The sequence below is a fragment of the Lampris incognitus genome, chromosome 6 (assembly GCF_029633865.1).
Source record: "Lampris incognitus isolate fLamInc1 chromosome 6, fLamInc1.hap2, whole genome shotgun sequence".
NCBI lineage: Eukaryota > Metazoa > Chordata > Actinopteri > Lampriformes > Lampridae > Lampris > Lampris incognitus.
In genome coordinates, this window is record NC_079216.1 from 45623801 (window position 1) to 45644910 (window position 21110).

The 21110-nt window shown below is 44.9% G+C and overlaps 1 protein-coding gene across 1 annotated transcript in view; it reads right to left on the reverse strand.

Annotated features, from left to right (window-relative positions):
* Positions 1–16992, reverse strand: part of cd44b (CD44 molecule (Indian blood group) b) — a 38774-nt gene extending 21782 nt beyond the window's left edge. The window contains exon 1 of the mRNA XM_056282128.1: positions 16613–16992. Coding sequence (XP_056138103.1) covers positions 16613–16679 — 67 coding nt within the window. The 5' untranslated portion in view covers positions 16680–16992. The remainder of the gene's footprint in view (positions 1–16612) is intronic.
* Between the last annotated feature and the right edge of the window lie 4118 nt (positions 16993–21110).

Sequence of the window (21110 nt, forward strand, 5' to 3'; positions counted from 1 at the left end):
TGCTGCCTTGACTGGTTACAGATGTACCCCAGCACCACTTTACTGTCTGCATAGTAGGTGATGTTGTCAAATGTCGAGTCCATCTACTTCACAATCTACTCTCCAATTTCGACAGCCAGAACTACTGCACACAATTCCAGTCTTGGAATAGCGAGCTCTTGCTGGACTGCCAGCTTTGCTTTTATGATGCCCACTTCAGTTTTCTTCTATATTCAGTCATGACCTTCAGGTAAGCAACTGCAGCAATGGCCTTGATTGACGCATTTGAGAACATGCAAAACTCCTTGCATTGCGTGCTAAAAGATAAGAAGGCAATATAAGGGCATGGAACCTGTAGCTTCTGTAGCTTCTGTAGGTCTTGGAGTGAGTCCCTCCACTTGATCCACTCCATCCTCCATGTCTTGGGGAAGAGACAAGTCCCAACCATCTGCCTGCTTGGAGAGAGCTCCCTGAGTAACATCCTGCCTCATGTGGTCTCGGAAGTGGCTTAAGACACTTGTGTCTTTTGGACAGTGATAAGAGTTTTACCATGTCTCTAGTTTTTCTCTTTTGACAGTTGCTAGATGAGGGTAGCAGAGATTGAAACTGAGGTTTATTCTGGCTTTGGCTACCATGTGGATGAAATCAGCAAACACACAAAATAGGGGAAAAGAGACGTTGTGTTGGAGCTTATACCTAGATTCAAAGGTGGCCCACTTTTCATGCATGCTATATGGAAGCCTCTCAAACAATCAGTGCAACTCCCCTGGAGGTGTCAAGATAAAACAAAACAGGTAGGTACTCATCCGACTTTACTGCTTCAATTTCCAACAGACAGTCCCCTAGTTTACTTAGCTTGTATGACTCTTTGATGGCCATCCTTAGAAAGCTCTCAAGCTTGGTGAAGAGGGCGTGCTCAATAGCCTCAGGTGAACCATAGGTTTCCTCAAGCCAGTGCCAAACCATCATCAGACCTGCTGATGGATGTCTGATGTTGACAACCTTAATTTTGATTGCCTGCTCTGAGGATTCTTTCCCAAGCCATTTTATCAAAAGATCTAGCTCTTCTCCAGGCAAAAGGTCCAGGCCTGCTAGAGTGCTTTGGAAGGTGGATTTCCAAGCCCAATAATTCTCAGGCTTGTCGTCGAAAGCCGTCATCCCGTGGTAACGAGCTGGCTGCGGGCGAGGTACCTGACAAGGTCTGTGTAGTAGGAGTGTTACTCTCATTGGCTCGAGGAATGTTGATAAAGCTGCTGTGCAGAAAGGTTGACATTGGCTGTCTATCCTTCATTTTAGGCCCCACGTCTCCTTGGACATCATTGGGATTATGATTTCTATGAAGTCAACTGGCCAAATTAGATTAGGTCTGACAGACAGTCAGGAGTGAATGAAATAATATGTTTTCACTCTCAATATCATGTTTGGTGACATGTTGGCTTTACCTCATACTAGCTTCCTCAACGACGTAGTCCAGAGTATAATCACATGGATTCAATTGTTTCAGCCTCTGCAATAGTTGCTTTCATTTGCTTCTCTTGCTGCAAGGCCTTTAAAGTCTCTTGAAGACAAACAGCTTCGATTTTAATCTCTATCTCTCTCTGAGCGAACGCTGCTCTGGTTTCGACTGTTTTTGCTATAGCCCAGGGGTGGGCAGTCTTATCCAGAAAGGGCCAGTGTAGGTGAAGGTTTTTGTTCCATGAGCTGCTCTTCCTTGTTAATGAAAACTCCTGTCTAACAGGAAAATAAACTAAAAGCTGCTATACCAGAACTTCCAGCAGGTGTCACTAATAACCCTAAACTAATCACAGTCCATTACAGTCCCACACCTCATCTTTCAGTTCTACATTCATCTCGTCTGCCCACACCTGTTTAAGTCCTGTTGTGTTCAAAAGAGCTCTGATAAAAAAAAAGATCTGATAAAAGGGAAACCACCCTGCCAGTAACAGGATCACATTTGTTTATTGCCTCCAGGGACTTGTGCTCGTCCAAGATTTCAAAGTTAGGCATATGCATCCTGATATAGTCTTGAATTTGTAAATATCTGAAAAAACATGATGTGGGAATATTGTAAATGGCTCATAACTGTGCAAATGAAGCAAAGTTCCCATTAATATATAGATCATCTATATTATAGACATCGCTCTGTTTCCAAGTGGAAAAAACAATATCATTCAGGCCAGGTACAAAGGAAGGATTTTCACGAATAGGCCCCAGCATCTCTGCGACCCTGAGAGCAGGATAAGCAGTTAAGATAATGGATGGATGGATGGAGTGTCCACACAGATTTTTTGAGTTTTAATGTGTAGTTTTATCTGTTTTCAGATTTTTATAGTATTGCCAACTACAAAACTGTTACTAAAATATGACTTTTTAACTGTAGTAGGCAAGGAAGTATTTTTGAAAAGCAATCGTTATATGAGTAACCATGCTGGGCATGAGTCTGGTAGAGTGGGGACCCTTTTTTCCACCATGCAAGAATGGATTAGTGAGCAGCCCAATAATAAATTTTAAAATTTTGTAGGGTAAAATAACCTGCATCCTTTAGTTTTGATAAGTTTTTTTTTTAGAACTTCAGATGGCTTTATATTTCCAAATGAAGTGTATAATAATTGAATCCAGTTGCTTAATGTAAGACTGAGTGATAACACATAGAACTGACTGAAGGAGATGGAGAAAGTGCAGCAGTACAATCATCTTGATTGGGTTCATCTTCCCGACCAGAAAATTTGGGAAGGGTTTTCCAAAAGTAAATATTGCATTTAACTTGCTCAATTTTGTTTTGCCAGTTCAATCTTAAGAGATCATCTGTTTTTTTTATTACAATCACACCAGGATATGAAAAGTTATTAGATGCTTTAAAAAAAAAGAAAGAAATGTATTGTAAACAAGCCACATTAACCATTGTGGAAACTGGCATTAGTTCACTCTGGTCCCAGGTGACAGAAAATCCTGAAAGACTGCCAGAATTATCAATTGGAGTCATGGGGGGCGGTGGGCGAGGTATTGATGGTTGGAGATTTATAAAAGGATGTCATCAGTATATAATGAAAGGTGAGCATACATGTCAATGGGAGCAATTAGAGGGTTCTGTCAGATGCTAGCAGTCAATGGTTCAATGATAACTGAAAACAGAAATGGGGAGAGAGGGTAGCCTTTACAGGCCCCACAATGAATTGCAAAAGGGCAAGAAATGTTTTGAGGCAGTTGATGATGTTGGTGTGAATAAATGGTCCAAATCCAAATTTATTGAGTATAAACATCATATAGGGCCACTCCACTTGATCAAACGTGTGTTGTGTGTCTATTAAAAGAACAACAGCCTTTTCTGTATGCTTTGTGTATGAAATATGCCAGGTAGAGACAAATGTATTTCAATTTGCACTGCCTTTTCAGTAAGGCCAGTTTGGTCGGGATGAATAATAGGACATGTGTATTCTTTTAGTCTGTTCACCAGAGCTTTTCCAAGGATTTTGGCTTCAGTGGGTAACAACGAAATGGGGCGATATGATGAAACCACCTTAGGGTCACGGCCTGGTTTTGGAATCAATGAGATGTTGGCTTTATAGCCTAGAGTGATTCAACATGCGTAAAAGATGAGGTGACATTTTAGAACCAAATACCTTGAAGAATTCTATGCTAAAGCCATCTGGACCCGCTGTTATTATTGGGGAGGGTTGAGATGACTTTTTGAACTCATCCATATAAATATCAGTATGTAGTGCATTAATTGAATCCACTGATAGCTTGGGTAAATTCAGATTTTCAATTTTTTTTCCATAGTGTCAACATCCGGTTTGCCCTGTGATTTATAAATATTTGCATAAAAAACCCCTGCAAAATATCAAATGATTTTTTTTCAGGGTCCATCAATAAAGTACTATCCTTTGACTTTATATAATGTATGGGTCTGGAGGCCTGTGAAGGACAAACTTTAATGACATATTTTGATGTATTATCTGATTACCTTTACACATACTATATCTGTTAAATTTCATAGTTACTTTTTATCGTTTCCATTTTTTATATCTAATGCTTCCCATTGCTGGTCAAATCGTACAGAATATGCTACGGGAATGGGGGACATCTATTTTGATGGACAAAACCACAGGACAACAGGTTGGAGCTACACATACGAATGTTAATATAAATATTGAATAATGTGAATATTGACATGAATTGAGGTTGACGACTTGGTGAGTTTGGAGATCAGTGAGTTTACCTAATGCAATGAGGATCTGTATACATTACAGTACCTATTTTAGCAGCTTTCCCAGAGCCACAAAGGCGTTAGTGTATACGAGGAGAAAAGGCATGTTGGAGAAAAGGGTAGCTGAGACTTGCAAAAAAGCTTTAAAATGTAATTAATAGCTTCAAAAGCATACCAGGAGACAGAGTCCACCTGAAAAAAATGACTACCACTCTTCTATTTAAGATCAGTTTAAATGCAGATGAGCTTGCAAGAAGGAGGATGGCCAAAAGCCCTCAGGGTGCTCAGTGAAATAGAGGGAAATGAGATGAATGGAGAAGAGGAACTTACTGAACAATATATAATTGTGGTGCAGGACTATGAAGTGTCAGGGTGGTTGGTGAGTAGTAGCAGATACAGTGGTAGAGGAGGCAAACACGTGTCATGGGCTTTCAGATAGCAGCAGACGGTACTTTGAGCCTGTGCAGGCACAAGCCCTCTTTGTCATTGGCTCTCCTACTCCAAGGGAGCCCCTGACTGCCCCTCACCTTGAAATGTGACACAGCCAGGTACAGGAGAGGTTGCTACACCAAAAACATCTAGTGGTCATGTTAGTTTTTTGTGTGTGTACAGTATGTGTGTGTGTGAGAGAGAGAGAGAGAGAGAGAGAGAGAGAGAGAGAGAGAGAGAGAGAGAGAGAGAGAGAGAGAGAGAGAGAGAGAGAGAGAGAGAGAGAGAGGGAGGACATTAGGCTGGGTCTTTCCTGTGCATATAAGTACATTAATGGGGTGGTGTAGCTAACCTATACAAGTTCAAGTAAACATATGTTTTATTACAATGTAAAACAATAATAAATGAAAGAAAATGCAAAAAATTGGCGAGACTGGCTCTACATGTTATAGTGATAACTGGATTCAAACGTAGCAATGGTGAGTACAGTTACATATTAATGTAGGCCATATAAAATGTTCAGTGAATGTACTGAAGCCATTAACTATGCTACTTAAGTCATTTGAAAAGACCAGTGTAATTGCTGTATACTTTTTGAAATATTCTATGAACACATCTTGATCAATTTAATTGTTCATCATGGCAAGACAACTTGCCATGGTCCATGGCATGGCACTTTAATGTTTGAGTAATTGAGAGCTCTTAGAGTCAATTGGCACTTTCTCAGCAGAGGCCTGTGCACTCAAATGCAGCCCTCCTGCACCTGCAGCACTTTCTGCAACCTCTCTTGGTGCCACAAGAAATCAGCTTGTTGTGGGATGTTGATGCTTGTGGCAAAGTTGTTCAGTGGGGCTCATACATTCCTTCTGTCTTCACCCACCCCCAATCAGTTGGTGATGGTAGCACAGGGTCTAGTAGCAATGACCACCCTAGTAGACTGCTCTCTTGATGTGCTCCACCAGAGCAGCTCGGGTAGGTGGGATTCGCTGTGTCGAGTTTTTCTGTGGAAAGAGCTTCCTTCTTGCATGGTCCACCTTGGTGCAGGTACTGGTTCTGTCAAAAACAAGTATAACTATGACAAACCTCTCAGTAATATTCATTGCATCATCAGGGATCTCCTTTGGTCCATTTGCCAACATCAGTAGTGCATCTGTCAGTTCCAGCAGTGACTTCCATGTTGACCATGCTGCCTTCTTTCCATGTCCAGCAAAGCTGGATACAGTGTCGCAGCCTATCAAAGCATAGCTATTTGGTGGGCTGTCAGGTAGTAAATGCTCTTGTCAGTTCCAAATGCTAGCCACAATTCACATCCAGCTGGTAATTGAGTTATAACAAACAGCCAAGACCCCAACATCATTGTCAAGAGTGCAAATGAGCATCTGGTGGTGGCCATGCTGTGCAGCATGTGATACATGCAGTAGCATACCACCGTCAGCTTCTTCATGGCTGTATGGGGCCAGGGTAGGGAGATCCTGTAGTAGCTGTGTGCTGACCACCCCCTTCCCATCAGTGAGGATAACTTCCTTGTCTTCATCTCAGAACTCTGGAAGGAGGACCTTGGACGGGAAACAGAATAGTTCTGTCTTGTTACTGTCAACCCACAAAAAGTTCTGCCAGTTTCCTGGTGTAGCGGCCTTCCCAACCACACATCTCCTTACACCCATTCCACACTTTTCTCTTGCTGTGCCTTTCAGGGAGTCATCCTTATAAGTATCCCAAACAAGGTCCATACGTGACACATTGCAGAGCAGAGAAGCAATTTATGGGATGAATAACTGCTGGGCATATTCATCAAATGTGTTGGCACCTGCTGGCTTCAACAATTCTCTGGCAACATGTGGGTGTCTTTTTTGGTAGTTCAGTCATGTCACAGAGATGAACTGGGATTCAGCGAGCATAGTTGGTATGGTACAGACCAAAGAACCAGGGGACGAGTTCTGTCAGAGCATTGGGGTACATATTGAATGAGGACTGCCACAGGGACCACACATGGAGTTAACACAGCTCCAATACCATAACTATTGCCCAGTACTGGGATTGAGGGCAGCTCTCTTCCCTCTTTCAGCAACAGCCATCTAACCCAAAAAGCTAATTTTCTGTATCTGAACACAATTATTGTATGCCTGATACTGCAGGATGTATAATGCAGCTGCTGTGACTTGGTGGGCACTTGTGGCCGGCAGGAGTCGGCATATGCTGCTGTTGTGATCTCCACTTGTACCAGTGATTCAAGCCAGCCACTGCCTTGCAACCAATCACCCAGGGTCTGCAGAGTTGCCATCTCGATATGCAGGCTGCTAAACAACACAACAAACTTGTCTTCCTTAAACATCTCTTGCCACTTCCACTGGATCTGTTTGGCAATGGCATACAAGAGCAAACGTTACCACTGGTGTCTGCCCAGTGTTCAGATGTTGAACAGCCTTTTTGACTTTTTTCCATCAAGTGTTTGATCATTACCACCATGTGGGCACTCTTATGGAACAGAGGGAGTTGGGCACTTGGGCAGATGACTTTTCTTCCAGCAGGCTGGTGAATGGCATGGTATTGCAACCCAGGACATGTTGTCCACACTGATTCACAGAGTTCTCTTCATCATGCTGGGTGGCACGGTGGGGGCAGCACAGTGGCGCAAGTGGTTAGCACTGTCACCTCACGGCAAGAAGGTCCTGGGTTCGAACCCCGGGGTTGTTCACCTTGGGGGTCATCTCAGGTTGTCCTCTGTGTGGAGTTTGCATGTTCTCTCCCTGTCTGTGGTGGGTTTTCTCTGGGTGCTCCAGTTTTCCCCACCATCAGAAAAGACATCCATATTAGGGTTAATACTCCTGTCTGTGCCATTGACCGAGGCATGGAAAGATGAACAGGAGTTGGTCCCCGAGTGCTGCACGGTGGCTGCCCTCTGCTCCTAGCTACACAGCTAGGATGGGTTAAGTGCGGAGCATAATTTCCCTATGGGGATCAATAGAGTATATCAAAATCCAAAAAAAAAAAAAATCAGATGCAAGTGCAGGAATCTTCCACACATTTTCTAGCAAGCAGTACTCTTCCTTGATGTTCTGGTCAGAGTCCTCCCTGTTCAGAGATGCCCAGTGCAAGTCGGTACAGGTACCTTCGCGGTGTTATTGAAAACCGGTGGAACTTCTGTGTAGCAGCTTGGCAAATAGCCCGCTGTCTTTTGGCCTGCAGAGCCTCCAAGAATCACAGTGCTGTGCTGGCAGTAGGTTCAGCACAGAATCTCTTTGGCAGCCTTCTTGGAACCTGGTGAAGGGTTTCTGCTCATCAAACATGTGGTGACACACAATTTTCGTAGCATGGGCCAGGTGCATGGCATCATTGTTACTGTCCAATTTGTGATGCCCATTAAAGTGCGACCACTTTTGTGTAAATGTAATTATTTGGTTTTTGGTGTATTTGATAATTCGAGATGGTATCTGCATTTTATTTTACCTTTTGAAAACACTGTCTTTCCTTTTTGGCTGGACCGCAACAGCGGGGCCAGCCCTACACATATGGTTGTGAGTGAGCGAGTGATGGAGCTTCATCATTGACCGTTTGGCTGAATTGGAGTTCCCCCATTGGCCGCACGAACAGTTTTCTATGATGGTGTCAGCTGTTCACGGAACCGATGTCAAAACAGTCGCTTTTAAACATAGTTGCGCAACACCAGACGTTTAATAAATGTTTTAACCTACTCTTATTATAGGATTATCTGGTTTTAAACCAGAATAATTATGTTGCTGTTCAACTGCTGGGTGGCATGGTGGGGGCAGCATGGTGGCCCAGTGGTTAGCACTGTTGCCTCACAGCAAGAAGGTTCTGGGTTCGAACCCCAGGGTGTCCCAAGTCCTTTCTGTGTGGAGTTTGCATGTTCTCCCCGTGTCTGCGTGGCTTTCCTCCGGGTGCTCCGGTTTCCTCCCATCATCAAAAAGACATGCATGTTAGGGTTAATACTCCTGTCTGTGCCCCTGATCAAGGCAATAGGAAAAAGTTGGCCCCGGGCGCTGCAGCTGCCCACTAATCCTATACAATAGTGCAGCGAATTTGGGGGGCAACCACAGACAGGAACTGCCGCAGCCGGGACGCAAACCCTTACCTCCCGTGCCGCAGGAGACATCGTTGACCGCTCGACTAAAGGCTCCGACCCATTGTCAAGGACCTACGTGTCAACTTATCCATGCATGTTACAATTCCCTCCTCCTTCGGGAAGCGCGTCGCCGCGCTTCAGCATATCAACTCACTCACGCCTCTGGGCGCACGCCCTTCCGATGACCTCACGGTCTCACCATCCCACTTCTGACACCAATGTAGCGAATTCGGGGGGCAACCATAGGAACCGCCGCAGCAGGGACGCGAACCTGTATGTTCCGCACCGCGGGAGACATCGCTAACCGCTCGCCTAAAGGTGAAGTAATACTTGGGGTAGTATTGGTCGAGAATCAATGACCACACCGGGTTATAGAACTCAGGTTTAATCGTGGCTCAGTAGGCAGACGTAATAACCATACATGGTAGTGGTGTAACCATAATAACAGTCCGGGTAGTACATAACACCTAGTGTAGTTCCAGTGGATATACATGGCGTTATATCACTACATCCCCCGTTTAGTTTTAAATTTTTTCATTACACAGAGGTTGCCTTCTCTCTTTTTTTTTTTTAGATAACACACTCAGAATTGTCCATCTCAAAAAACAATAAACATATTCAGAGCCCTCCTTTTGTGTGTGATTGTCTCTACTCATAGTCCTTGTAGTGAGCTGGTTTGGAAACAGCTCTTCCATATCTTGTGCGTACTGTCTTGTGTGTTTCACAGGTTTGAATGGAAGAAGTTCCAGCTGCATGAGTGTCCCGTTGAGGTTCTGTGAAGCGGGTTCTTGCGCTCCTCAGTGCATGGGGGTGGTGAATTTCCCGCAGGTGGCACCTGCCACATCTGAGTTTGTTCCCATTTGATGTTTGCACAATGTAGCTCCTTGGCTCATCGCACTTTTGTACGACGGTGGCTGGATACCAAGTCCCTTTTTCCTTGTTTAGGACAGATACGTGCTGTCCGGGACCGAGTGGAGGTAGTTCTCTGCCGCTGCTGCGGTCATGATGTTCCTTCATGTTTGCTGTTCTCTGCTCCAGGTGGAGTCGGTTTTCCTCCTTGCCTGGGTCCCCTCGACTCGGCAGCAGGGTGGTGACCGGCCTTCCGAAGATCAGTTCTGCTGGTAATGGTAGTTTACTGTCGATGGGTGTTGCTCTGACCTGTAGTAAGGCCACTTGTATGTTACCTCCTTGTCTCATGGTTTTCTTCACAATGGATTTGATGTGTCGCACATGCCTCTCAATGAATCCATTGCTTTTTGGATAGTGGGGTGAGCTTGTCACGTGCCTGATTCCCCAGTCAGCTGTGAATTTCTGGAACGCGTGCCCTGTGTACTGGGGTCCATTATCTGTAAGTATCTCTTCAGGCCTTCCAAAAAGAGACATGTACATTTCCATTTTTTGTGCAACTGCCCGTATGGACACAGGCATGGGCATTTCATCCACTAGAGGGAACTTAGAATATCTGTCCACAATCAGTAAATACTGATGTCCATCGATCTCGAAATAGATCAGAAGCTAGGGATTGCCATGGTTTTGACGGTGTGTTGTGTGGGTTGAGAGGTTGCTTTGGATTTCCATCCTGATGTTCCACGCATACGCTACATGACCTGCAGACTCTTTCGATGTCATCGTTCATTCTGATCCAGTAGACACTTTCTCTCGCCAGTCGCCGTGTCTTTTCGATGCCCTGGTGTCCTACGTGCAGCTGTTCGAGTATAGAATCAGTCATGGAGTCTGGGATGAGCACCTGTCTGCCTTTGAATATGACTCCTGCTTCAACTGCGAGCTCATCTCTGAATGACCAGTACTCACGTAGTTGTCTTGGTAGAGCTTTGATGTCGTCTGGCCATCCCTGGTGGATCAGCTCTTTCAGTGCATTGAGTCTGGGGTCGCTGGTGGTTTCCGTGCGGAGTGCGTCCTGTTTCTCGGGAGAGAAGTTTATCATTGCAACAGTGAGCATCTCTGGATCCTCGACTTCTGCCTCTATTCCGTCAATGCGCTCGTCCAGCTTGATGTTGCTGTTGTTCTCAGGGTTGGGTAGTCGGCTGAGTGTGTCTGCCAGGACCATCTGGTTTCCTGGTCGATACGTGACCTCGTAGTTGTATCCTTGTGTTTTTATCAGCATTCGCTGAAGCCGTGGCGGGGCGGCATGCAGTGGCTTTGTGCATATGGTAACGAGGGGTTTGTGGTCTGTAACTACAATGAATGACTTCCCATACAGGTAGGTATGGTATCGCTGCATTCCATAGACTATGGCCAGCATTTCTCGCTCTATGTTGCTGTACCTGGATTGGCAGTCGTCCAGTGTCTTTGAGCCAAAAGCTATGGGTCTTTTGTTCTGCACTAATGCCACGCCCAGTCCTTTCTGTGATGCATCGACCTCAAGTGTCAGAGGTGTGCTTGGATCATAGTACTTCAGGCAGTCATGTTCGTTGATAACTGATTTCAGGTCCTCAAAGCTCTTTTGGTGGTCAGTGTCCCATGTCCAAGGCACGTCACTTTTCAGCAGCACCCTCAGTGTGTGTGCTTTGTCTGCAAACTTTGGGATGTAGGGTGACAGGTAGGTCAGCATCCCCAAGAATCTGCTCAGTTCATCTTTGTTCTGGGATGTCGGCATTTTCTGGATGTCCCTGGTTTTGGCTGGGTCAGGTTTGATACCTTTGTCTGTGTACAGGTTGCCAAAGAATGAGATGCTTGTCTGTTTGATTGTGCACTTGTCACTGTTGAACACAATACCTGTCTTGGCTGCTCTCTCCATCAGGTTGGTCAGGTTCCTGTCATGCTCCTCTTCGCTTGCTCCGTAGACTGCGATATCATCGGCTATGCTGACGACACCGTCGAGCCCCTCCAGGATTTGGTCCATCTTTGCCTGGAAGAGATCTTGAGAGACACTGAGACCAAATGGCAAACGTTTCCAGCAGTATCTACCAAATGGAGTTCGGAATGTGGTTAGCAGTTGTGACTCTTCTCTAGGTGTATTGACCAATATCCAGCTTTTGCGTCAAGTTTGCTGAATATTTTTGCATTTCCAAACTTCGGGTTCAGTTCCTCCATAGTAGGAATCTTGTGTGGGCGTCTCCTAAGGCTGGCGTTAAGCTTTTGGGGGTCTAAGCATATGCGAAGGGAACCGTCTTTCTTTGTGCTGTATGCCAGACTCGAGCACCAGTCTGTGTGCTGTTCTACTTTTCTTAACACATCTTGTTCGACTAGGTTATTCAGTTCATCTTTCAGTTTGTCTTTGATGTGAATGCTGCACTTACGTGGTGGGTCTATGAATGGTTCAGCATCCTTTTTCAGGAAGAGCTTGGCCTTTCCACTGAAGTTGCCAATTTTGTCAAACTGGTCTGGGTATGCTCTCTTTAGGTCTGCACTGTTAGATATGGTCATTTTGGGTTTTGTCTGTCTTGTGCTGACTTTTTTCTGGTTTGCATGTCCTTTCTCAGTCACTGCATCTACATTGACAGTCACTAGGTTTAACAGTTCACATGTTGGCAGCCCAACTATGGCTGGCCCTGGTACGTCTACAACATAGAACTTTGCATTGATCCATTTGGATTCTTTGTACTGGCATGGAATGTCAATGGTGCCTAGGCAGGGGATGGCCTGACCACTGTATGCAGATAGCCTCCTGTTGTTTTTTTTCAGTCGTTTCTGGGTGCATGCATTTTCACCGTACATCTGCTTGAAGGTACGCAATGGGAGTGTGTTGCCTGACGCACCTGTGTCTATCTTCAGACGTAGTGTGTATCCACGACCAGGTAAGTCAGGTGGTGTCACCTTCAGGACTGTGTACGCCTCCTCTCTGGCCGGCTTGCTGTCTATGCTATGCATGCACTTTTCACTGATAGTTATGGAGTGGAACTGTTTCTGGTAAGTACTTTCGTTCTCACTGTCTGTTTCACTGCTACTCTCTACAGCATGTATGCGAGTCCTGCTCTGTTGCTTTTTGTCTATATAGGTTTTGCGCTTGTGCTGTTTGTCTTGTGGTGTGTGGGACTTTACTTCCCCCGCTCCTGCTCTGGCTGGAGTGTTCCTGGCGCTCTCGTTTGGCCTTCCTGCAGCACTGCTCCCAGTGACCTTTTGCACCACACGCATTGCATTCATCATCATATGCAGGACATCGACGTGGTTTGTGGCTTCTCCCACAGTTATGACATATGCGGTCCCTGTCCACAGCGTGGATTCTCTCATTGTGTGACAGGCTAAGTTTGTCTAACTGTTCATTGCCTGCTGTCAGGGCTTCATATTTTCGTCCCTCGGCCAGAACCTCTGCTAAGGAATATCCTTTTGGTTTGCTGTATAGATCATTCCTCAGGGCATCATGGGGAGTGCTCGCAATAATAAGCTCAACCATACGCTCGTTAAGCTCTTCGTCTGAAAGCTGACATTTCTGTGCTAGTGTTCTGGCTCTGGTCACAAAATCATCAATATTCTCATCTGGTTTCTGTCTGTTGCATCAGTTGCAGTCTATGGATTCTGAAATTTACGTTCAACTTTAGCTGTTTTTCAAAGAAGTCCCATAGTTTGGCAGGCTTTTTCTTTTCATCATCGGTGAGACCACTGGCGTTCAGTCTTTTTAATCCTTCATCTCCGATTCCACGACATATTTTCCTAGCTTGTTTAGCTGCGCCATTTATTTCTTCATCTTCTAAATACAGAGTCATTTTCTGTTTGTACAGTGAAATTGCCTCACCCAGGTCCGGGTCTGACCAATTCATCGTCGGTAGATGCGATGCCATGACGTCTCCTGTTGCTAGCTAGCTAGTTAGCTTTGCGGCTAGCTCAGCTCCGGCGCACTCTTGCTTGAATGATGACAGAAATTATCCACGGACAATTTTATCAGTCTATCTTCATTCTTCATAGAGAGTACTTTACCGCTGCCACCATGAAGTAATACTTGGGGTAGTATTGGTCGAGGATCAATGACCACACCGGGTTATAGAACTCAGGTTTAATCGTGGCTCAGTAGGTAGACGTAATAACCATACATGGTAGTGGTGTAACCATAATAACAGTCCGGGTAGTACATAACACCTAGTGTAGTTCCAGTGGATATACATGGCGTTATATCACTACAAAAGGGTCCGACCCATTAGCCAAGGGCCAACGTGTCTACTTATCCATACACGTTACAATAGGATGGTTTAAATGCAGAAAACCCATTTCAACAACTGCTCAATGACAAAAATAAAGTGGCTTTCTTTCTTCTTGCGTTCTACCGTTTTTTGACAATAGGTGGCAGTGCAAAACCACGGTTTGCCCCAGGGGCTGTAGTCACGAGCGCACGCGCTGCTGTTTCTCCCCAAACTTCGTCCCGCCGTCTTGTCGTCTCTCTCCTGTATTTCAGGTTGGTAATGTGTGAAAATCTCTTAGAAATTGCTTTAGTTTGTTAGCTAATGTTGAAGAGAGCATTTTACTTCAGTTCAAGTGTAAAACGAGCGGTTAACGCTTTTGTTTGTCTGACTTTTACAGAAGGGTCGCCTGTCGAGAGTAACAGAAATGGCGACAGCGCCCTCACTGACTGTTAGGGGCCATGCTAATCGTAAAACGTTGGCTTGGGCCTCAAGTCTCCACTAATTTGGTTAGATTTACCTACTCGTTGGTTCCATAACTTATTTGAAGTCCATAAAATTGTAAGTGAGTATTTTATTTGGTTCTCTGTTATTTGCATGTGGGTCTAATGGGATAAGAAGGTTTGACCAGCCGCTGGTGGCGCACTGCCACGGTCACCAGGGTGCAAGTTTGTGAGGACCCATTATCTAGGTTTGTTCCCTATATCAACACATCTGCAAGTTTGGCGCTTTTATCACAAAATGAGCAATTGTTATGATATGTTGAACTATGGCGCCCCAATACATGGACTCAAGGCCACAGTCATAGTGTTTCCTAATTGTATAGGTATGTATTGCTCACATTGGAAACCCAGCGATGAGAGGAGGACTGCTTGTGCATTGCTACGGTTATTGAGGGTTTGTTTTTGAGTGTGCCAGGGATCGTATCACTTTCTGGTTGAAAGCTTAGTGCAGCCGATTTGCTTTACAAGCTGATTGTGACAAGATATTTGACATGATTGATCAAACTCAAGAGGCCCTTGCTTATCAGCCTTTTACAGTCAGGATTTAGAAGATTACTCAGAATTTATAAGCTTCCCCAGAACGCTGACCGATTCCTTAGAATTGTAGTTAATAACATCATCTCTCTTAAAACTCAGCCATAAAATGGTTTTGTCTATTTTTGGACATTTTTCTTTGCCAACCAAAATAATTGAATATACATCTGCGTCCACTTATTTTAATGAAATTATTTCTAAACATTTTGTAGTCGGGTTGTTCCGGGGCTTTTTCCATTACAAGAGCAAGTAGCGGTTTTGTTTTGTTTTTTGTTTTTTTCTACAACACTCCCCAATCCTGTGATAGCCATGTGTCCGTGGTCGAGAGACACAGTAAAAAAAACAAAAAACCTTAAATTAAATACTGGTTTAGAAGGAGATTTGGTCATCCCACATATCCAGAGGCCCTGCAAATAATTGTGATTTAGGGACCGCAGATTTCAAGTTTAAAGACGAGAGCTGGTCAAGGATGAGCGGTAACCACCACAGGCCTTTCCAGACACCAAATTAATCTCTCAACTCAGACATAGACAACACATGCATAAATAAGTCCAGGCATAGACACACGCATGCACACACATGAAAACTAGTGAAGGCACACACAACCTCAGAATGTCCCAATGCTTGGTGAACTCTGAGGTTAAACCAGGGGACAAACACGTGTAGTAGCCCACATGGGGATGTGGGGGGGGGGGTACAACCCCTTATTCACACATACACATACAGTGCATCTACAAGCTGCCTAGCTGATCTCTCACTTGCTTTTACCACTTAGGTAAAATACAGCTCCGCTTTGTGTTTTCTGGCACAGGGCCAGACATTCATTATTAACTGTCTTCCCCTATACACACACACTTGCACACTTGTACACTTGTGCACGTGCACACACACACACACACACACACACACACACACACACACACACACACACACACACACACACACACACACACACACACACACACACACGCACACATAACCCTATGGGAACAAGCCAGATGAACCCAGACCTGTTTGATTCAGTAACAACTTCTCCTCTACAAAGCCATATCATTTCGAGCAACAAATCTCATCAAAATCTGAGCTGGGAAGCACAAGGGGAGATAGGACACAAAGAGAAAGAGGGAGACGGATGAAAAGGAAAAAGATAGACCCAACTCATGTAAATATCCTTTGTTAGACAATACAGCATTAGGCATGGCAGCGCAGACTACCAGCTGTGGCAGCGCAGCAAAAAAAAAAAAGAAGAAGAAAAAAAAATCTTCTTTCTATCTCTGCCTCCAACCAGAGCGAAAAAAAAAACCTGGATGATTTGTGGGAAAAGGCGCCCCGATCACTCGAAACCCTGACAAATAAGATTGACTTGGCGACGAGCGTGCAAGTAGAGGAGCGCGAGCCTGAGCGCCTGTCTCCTTTGTGTCTATCAGGAGTCAGACTGCCAGACATGAGCCTGTCTGTGCTAATGTAGCGCACGCTGCCTCGCCGGCATCATCCACTCATCCATGCTATGAGCAGCAGCAGCAGCAGCACAACCTCTCTCACTGTCTTCTCCTTATACACCCCCCCCCCACACACACACACACACATACGTACATACACACATGTTCCCTCAGACTCTTAACAAGGCTTTACTCTGCACTCTAGGGAAACGAAAGAAAGACAAGGAAACACCGTCTCGTCAAAAAACACAGCAGGACAGGAGTGTTTCTAGCCGGACACCAAACAGAATTAAAACAAAAACACACAAAAAAACCCCCATCCCAAACAAAGAGCTGTCTGCCGGGCAAAGGCACAGTCCCCTCACCTTCAAGTTGGTCCGATCTGGAGGAGACCAGTAATCCAAAAGTGACCCACAAGAACAGAGTCCACATCCTTGGCAAAGCGTCTGGTGAAGGCTGGGTGAAGAGCTGGTGGAGGAGGTGTGTATCGGTTCTCTTGTGGTCCTGTCTTCTCTCTTCCAGGAGTGATGGTTGGTGTGTGTGTGTGTGTGTGTGTGTGTGTGTGTGTGTGTGTGTGTGTGTGTGTGTGTGTGTGTGTGTGTGTGCGCGCGCACGTGTCTGAGTGTATAAGTGTGTGTGTGTGTGTGTGTGTGTGTGTGTGTGTGTGTGTGTGTGCGCAAACGAGAGACCGGATGAGTGAAAGAAAAATCCAAAAAAAAAAAAGAGAGGGGGGGGGGGTCTTTTGCTCTCAAGGTGGTGGCTGTGGATGTCTAGTAGCTACTGAAGCAGATTCAGACTTTGGCTAACTTTATTCTCTGCCTTCAGAGAGACACGGAGGCTAGTGACACACAGGCAGAAGGGGGAAGAGGGTGGTTCATGTGCGCACACACCCTTCTGCCTCTCCCACACTTGCCCCCACCCACCTTTCCTGCCTGCCTGCCTGCCTGCCTCATGCAGCCTCTCTCTTTCAGTCCCTTCTCTCTCCCCCTTTTCCCGTGTCTGCCCGTCTCCCACAGTTTATAATGGAGAAGAAGGTGATCTTTTCTTGTCCGGCTAAGTATGCACGTCTCTCTTCTTCCCTACCTCTTCAGCCTCCCTCGCTTTTTTATTTCCTGACAGCAACAGTTTCTGAGAGCGCATCTGGTCTTTTGTTCACACCTCGCTCCATTTTCAATCTGATTTTCTTGTCTACTCTCTCTCTCTCTCTCTCTCTCTCTCTCTCTCTCTCTCTCTCTCTCTCTCTCTCTCTCTCTCTCTCTCTCTCTCTCTCTCTCTCTCCTCTCTCTCTCTCTCTCTCTCTCTCTCTCTCTCTCTCTCTCTCTCGGTCCCCTAGTGTTACACTATGCCACCAATCGAAGGAGTTACTTCCATTTCACAGAGACACAGTTTTCTCTTCGAGATCCTTTCCTAACATCCATTCATCGATAATAAGAAAGTGTCGTGGGGTCGTGTAATCGGTTTACTTTCATTTGCATCACTCAAGTGGAGGCGAATGGAAGTGAAACAAATGAATGTTTTTCACTTCTCTTGGGGGAAAAAAAAGATTATGTGGAGCAGAGAACAGCCGTTGTTTGTTAACTGTGACTTGTTTCTAAAGCACTGTGTACTGTACGCAAGCGAGACACGGTGATTCCATGGAAACTTCTTGCTGATGAGCTTCCAGCTAACTCAGTCCCCAAACACAGGCCTGCTTGATTTTTATCTGCGGTGTGTGAAGCAACGTCCATTTCGATCATTACAAAACTTACCCCTAGTTATAAATATCTGAGCATTTCATTCGAGTAGATGAGGAGATAGAGTCATCTCGGGTTTCTGGAGAGAGGGAAAAAAAACAAACAAAAAACACACAGCGTGGTCTTATAGTGTCCCCATCTGATTATACAAATCCTCAAATAGACAAGTGTGAGAAACATCGTGAATGGTGCTGGTCTGTAGTTGGTTGACTACCTTACCAAACATCCATACAGAATGCTGCTAATGGCCAGGACCAAGTTCCCCGGTCATGGGAAAAGCAGCGAATGGTGGAGAAAGAAGGACAAACGTCGACTGTTCACTTGAAATAGAAAGACGTTTACAGTCAATACTTTGCACTATCCCAGATCATGTCACATAATTTGGTAATCTAAATAGTGCAAACGGGGAGGGGTGATATGCACAGAGGCAATATGCCAGTGGGGTGGTCTATCTAACAGGGTCTGCATTCACCTCTATGGGGAAAAGAGGAACACTATGTATGGTGGGGTGGGGTGGGGTGGGGTGGAGGGTGGGGGTTATGATTTAACACACTAATGGGAAATTATAGGTCAGGCTATTAGTAGTTATTTTTCACTAATGTTGGCGGAAATGGGCTCTGAAAAATTAGAAATCTGTGGGATAGACTCACACCTGCGACGATGACATGCATGGATATTTAAAAGAGCTTCTCTTTCCAATAAACTGGAAACTGGTTCATTTAAAAGAAAAAAATTTTTTTTTTGATATACTTTCTTAATCCCCATGGGGAAATTCCTCTCTGCATTTAACCCATCCTAGCTGTGTAGCCAGGAGCAGTGGGCAGCCGCTGTGCAGCATCCCAGGACCAACTCCAGGTCTCCTTTCCATTGCCTCGGTCAGGGCACAAACAGGAGTATTAACCCTAACATGCATGTCTTTTTGATGGTGGGAAGAAACCAGAGCACCCGGAGAAAACCCACTGCAGACACGGGGAGAACATGCAAAGACTACACAGAGGACAACCCGGGACTACCCCCAAGGTTGGACTACCCCGGGGCTCGAACCCAGGACCTTCTTGCTGTGAGGCGACCGCGCCAACCACTGCACAACCGTGCTGCCCAGTGATATCATCAATATGACAACAATGAAAGTAATTGACGAACATCACAGAATTTTGCGTGGAGTTCTAATGAGCTAGAAGGCGTTAGACCCACTATATACATGTATATACATTTTCAAAACTAAAACAGAACACAAGTTTAAATCATGGTACAACTTAAACCAAGAAAAAAAACCCAACCATATTTTGCTTGGTATTTTTCATACCTCGGCCACAGCTGCACTTTTCATTTCATTGCATCAGTCCTCACCCATTAAGTGACAAGGATGGATGCAGGAAAACTGGATTTTGCTCACATTGCTATCATGTCTCCTAAACTAGATGCAAAAGGGACCAGGCTTGAATTGTGGTTAAAACTGTTATAGTTTGGATACAATCCAGCTGCAATGCCCATTCAAGCAACAGAAAGAGATATCGACAGAGGGAGAATGGAAATCAGATGGAGAATTGAATAGACATGGAGAGTGGACGAAAAATAATGTGATCTCATATGACATACATTCTCTACACCAGGAATAGGCAACATGGTCCAGAATAGTCCAGTGTGGGTGCAGGTCTTTGTTCCACCCAAGGAGTTACACACCTGAGTCTACAAATCAAGTTCCTTAGCAAAGACTATTGGTGACTAATAGAATCAGGTGTGTAACTGCTTGGTTGGAACAAAGACCTGCACCCACACCGGACCTTTCTGGACCATGTTGCCTATCCCTGCTTTAGACTTTAAACATTACCTTTTAAACTGCAATTGTAACCACCACGTCTAATTCGAAAACACACAACCCCCCTGGCTCAGTGGAAGATCACCTGCTGGGTGCTGCAGTTCTTGCTGCTCTGATTCCTGCAGAGAGCTGCAAAGGAACGCTTGCTATGTTGGGGTAAAAACACAAAAAGTCACATGTACACATGCATGTGTGTGTGTTTGTATGTGTGTGTGTGTGTGTGTATGTATGTATGTATATATACATACACACATATCATTATTAGCAGCTGATGAGTGTGCAACACACGAAACAGGCCTGTACTGCAATATATTAAAACTTTTTTCCTGCATCTGTATTGAGATATATATATATATATATAAAATCCAGTGAGTCAAGTAAGTTCTTTATGAGACAGTAGAAGCCGGTTTCATGACATAAGCATCATCAGCTGTCATCGAATGTAGTGGAGGATTGATAGCTCGGACTGTAACTGTAGCTGGATGGGAGTATGTGACCACTGTGGCGCATCAGCAAGAATGCGAAGATATTGTCTTCAAAGATGTTTATTGCCAGGTAGGCGTATGTGTGTATGTGTGCTGGGGCCCCGAGTACACTGACTCCCTGGGATACTTCGGGCGGGTACCACCAACTGGACTCCACTGATCAACGGGCAGAGGGGTGAGAGGTAGCATCTTGGTGGTCCTCTCTGTACTGTGGTAGGACTCCTGCCTCTGTTGGGGGCGCTGGACTGAGAGCGCTGCAGCAGCAGCAAGGGGAGGTCTCTTGATGACGACAGGCAGTGAGACGTCATAGTCAGCGACCCAAGCTGGTGGACGTATCTGATGTCTAGATCGGGTCTAGGCCGGGTCTAGGTCGGGTCTAGGCCGGGTCTAGGCTGGCTGCATTGCTTCACTTCTACTACACGGAAACGTCTTCACTCTCCACAGCGGTCACTCTCTATCCGGCTCGAAGGACCAAATTTGTTGAGCACTTTCCCTACCATTAACAAAGTTATATATATATATATATATATATATATATATATATATATATATATATATATATAAAATCCAGTGAGTCAAGTAAATTCTTTATCAGACAGTACAAGTCTGTTTCATGCCATAAGTAATCATCAGCTGTCAATAAAGCTACATGAGAAAGAACGCGTGTTTTCTTTCCCATTGATTACGGCATGAAACAGGCTTGCAACGTCTCATAAAGAATTTTACTTGAATCACCGAATTTTATATATATATATAAAACTTTGTTAAAAGAAACACTTTATTTAATGAAGTTTTATATATATATATATATATATGGGCATCATGG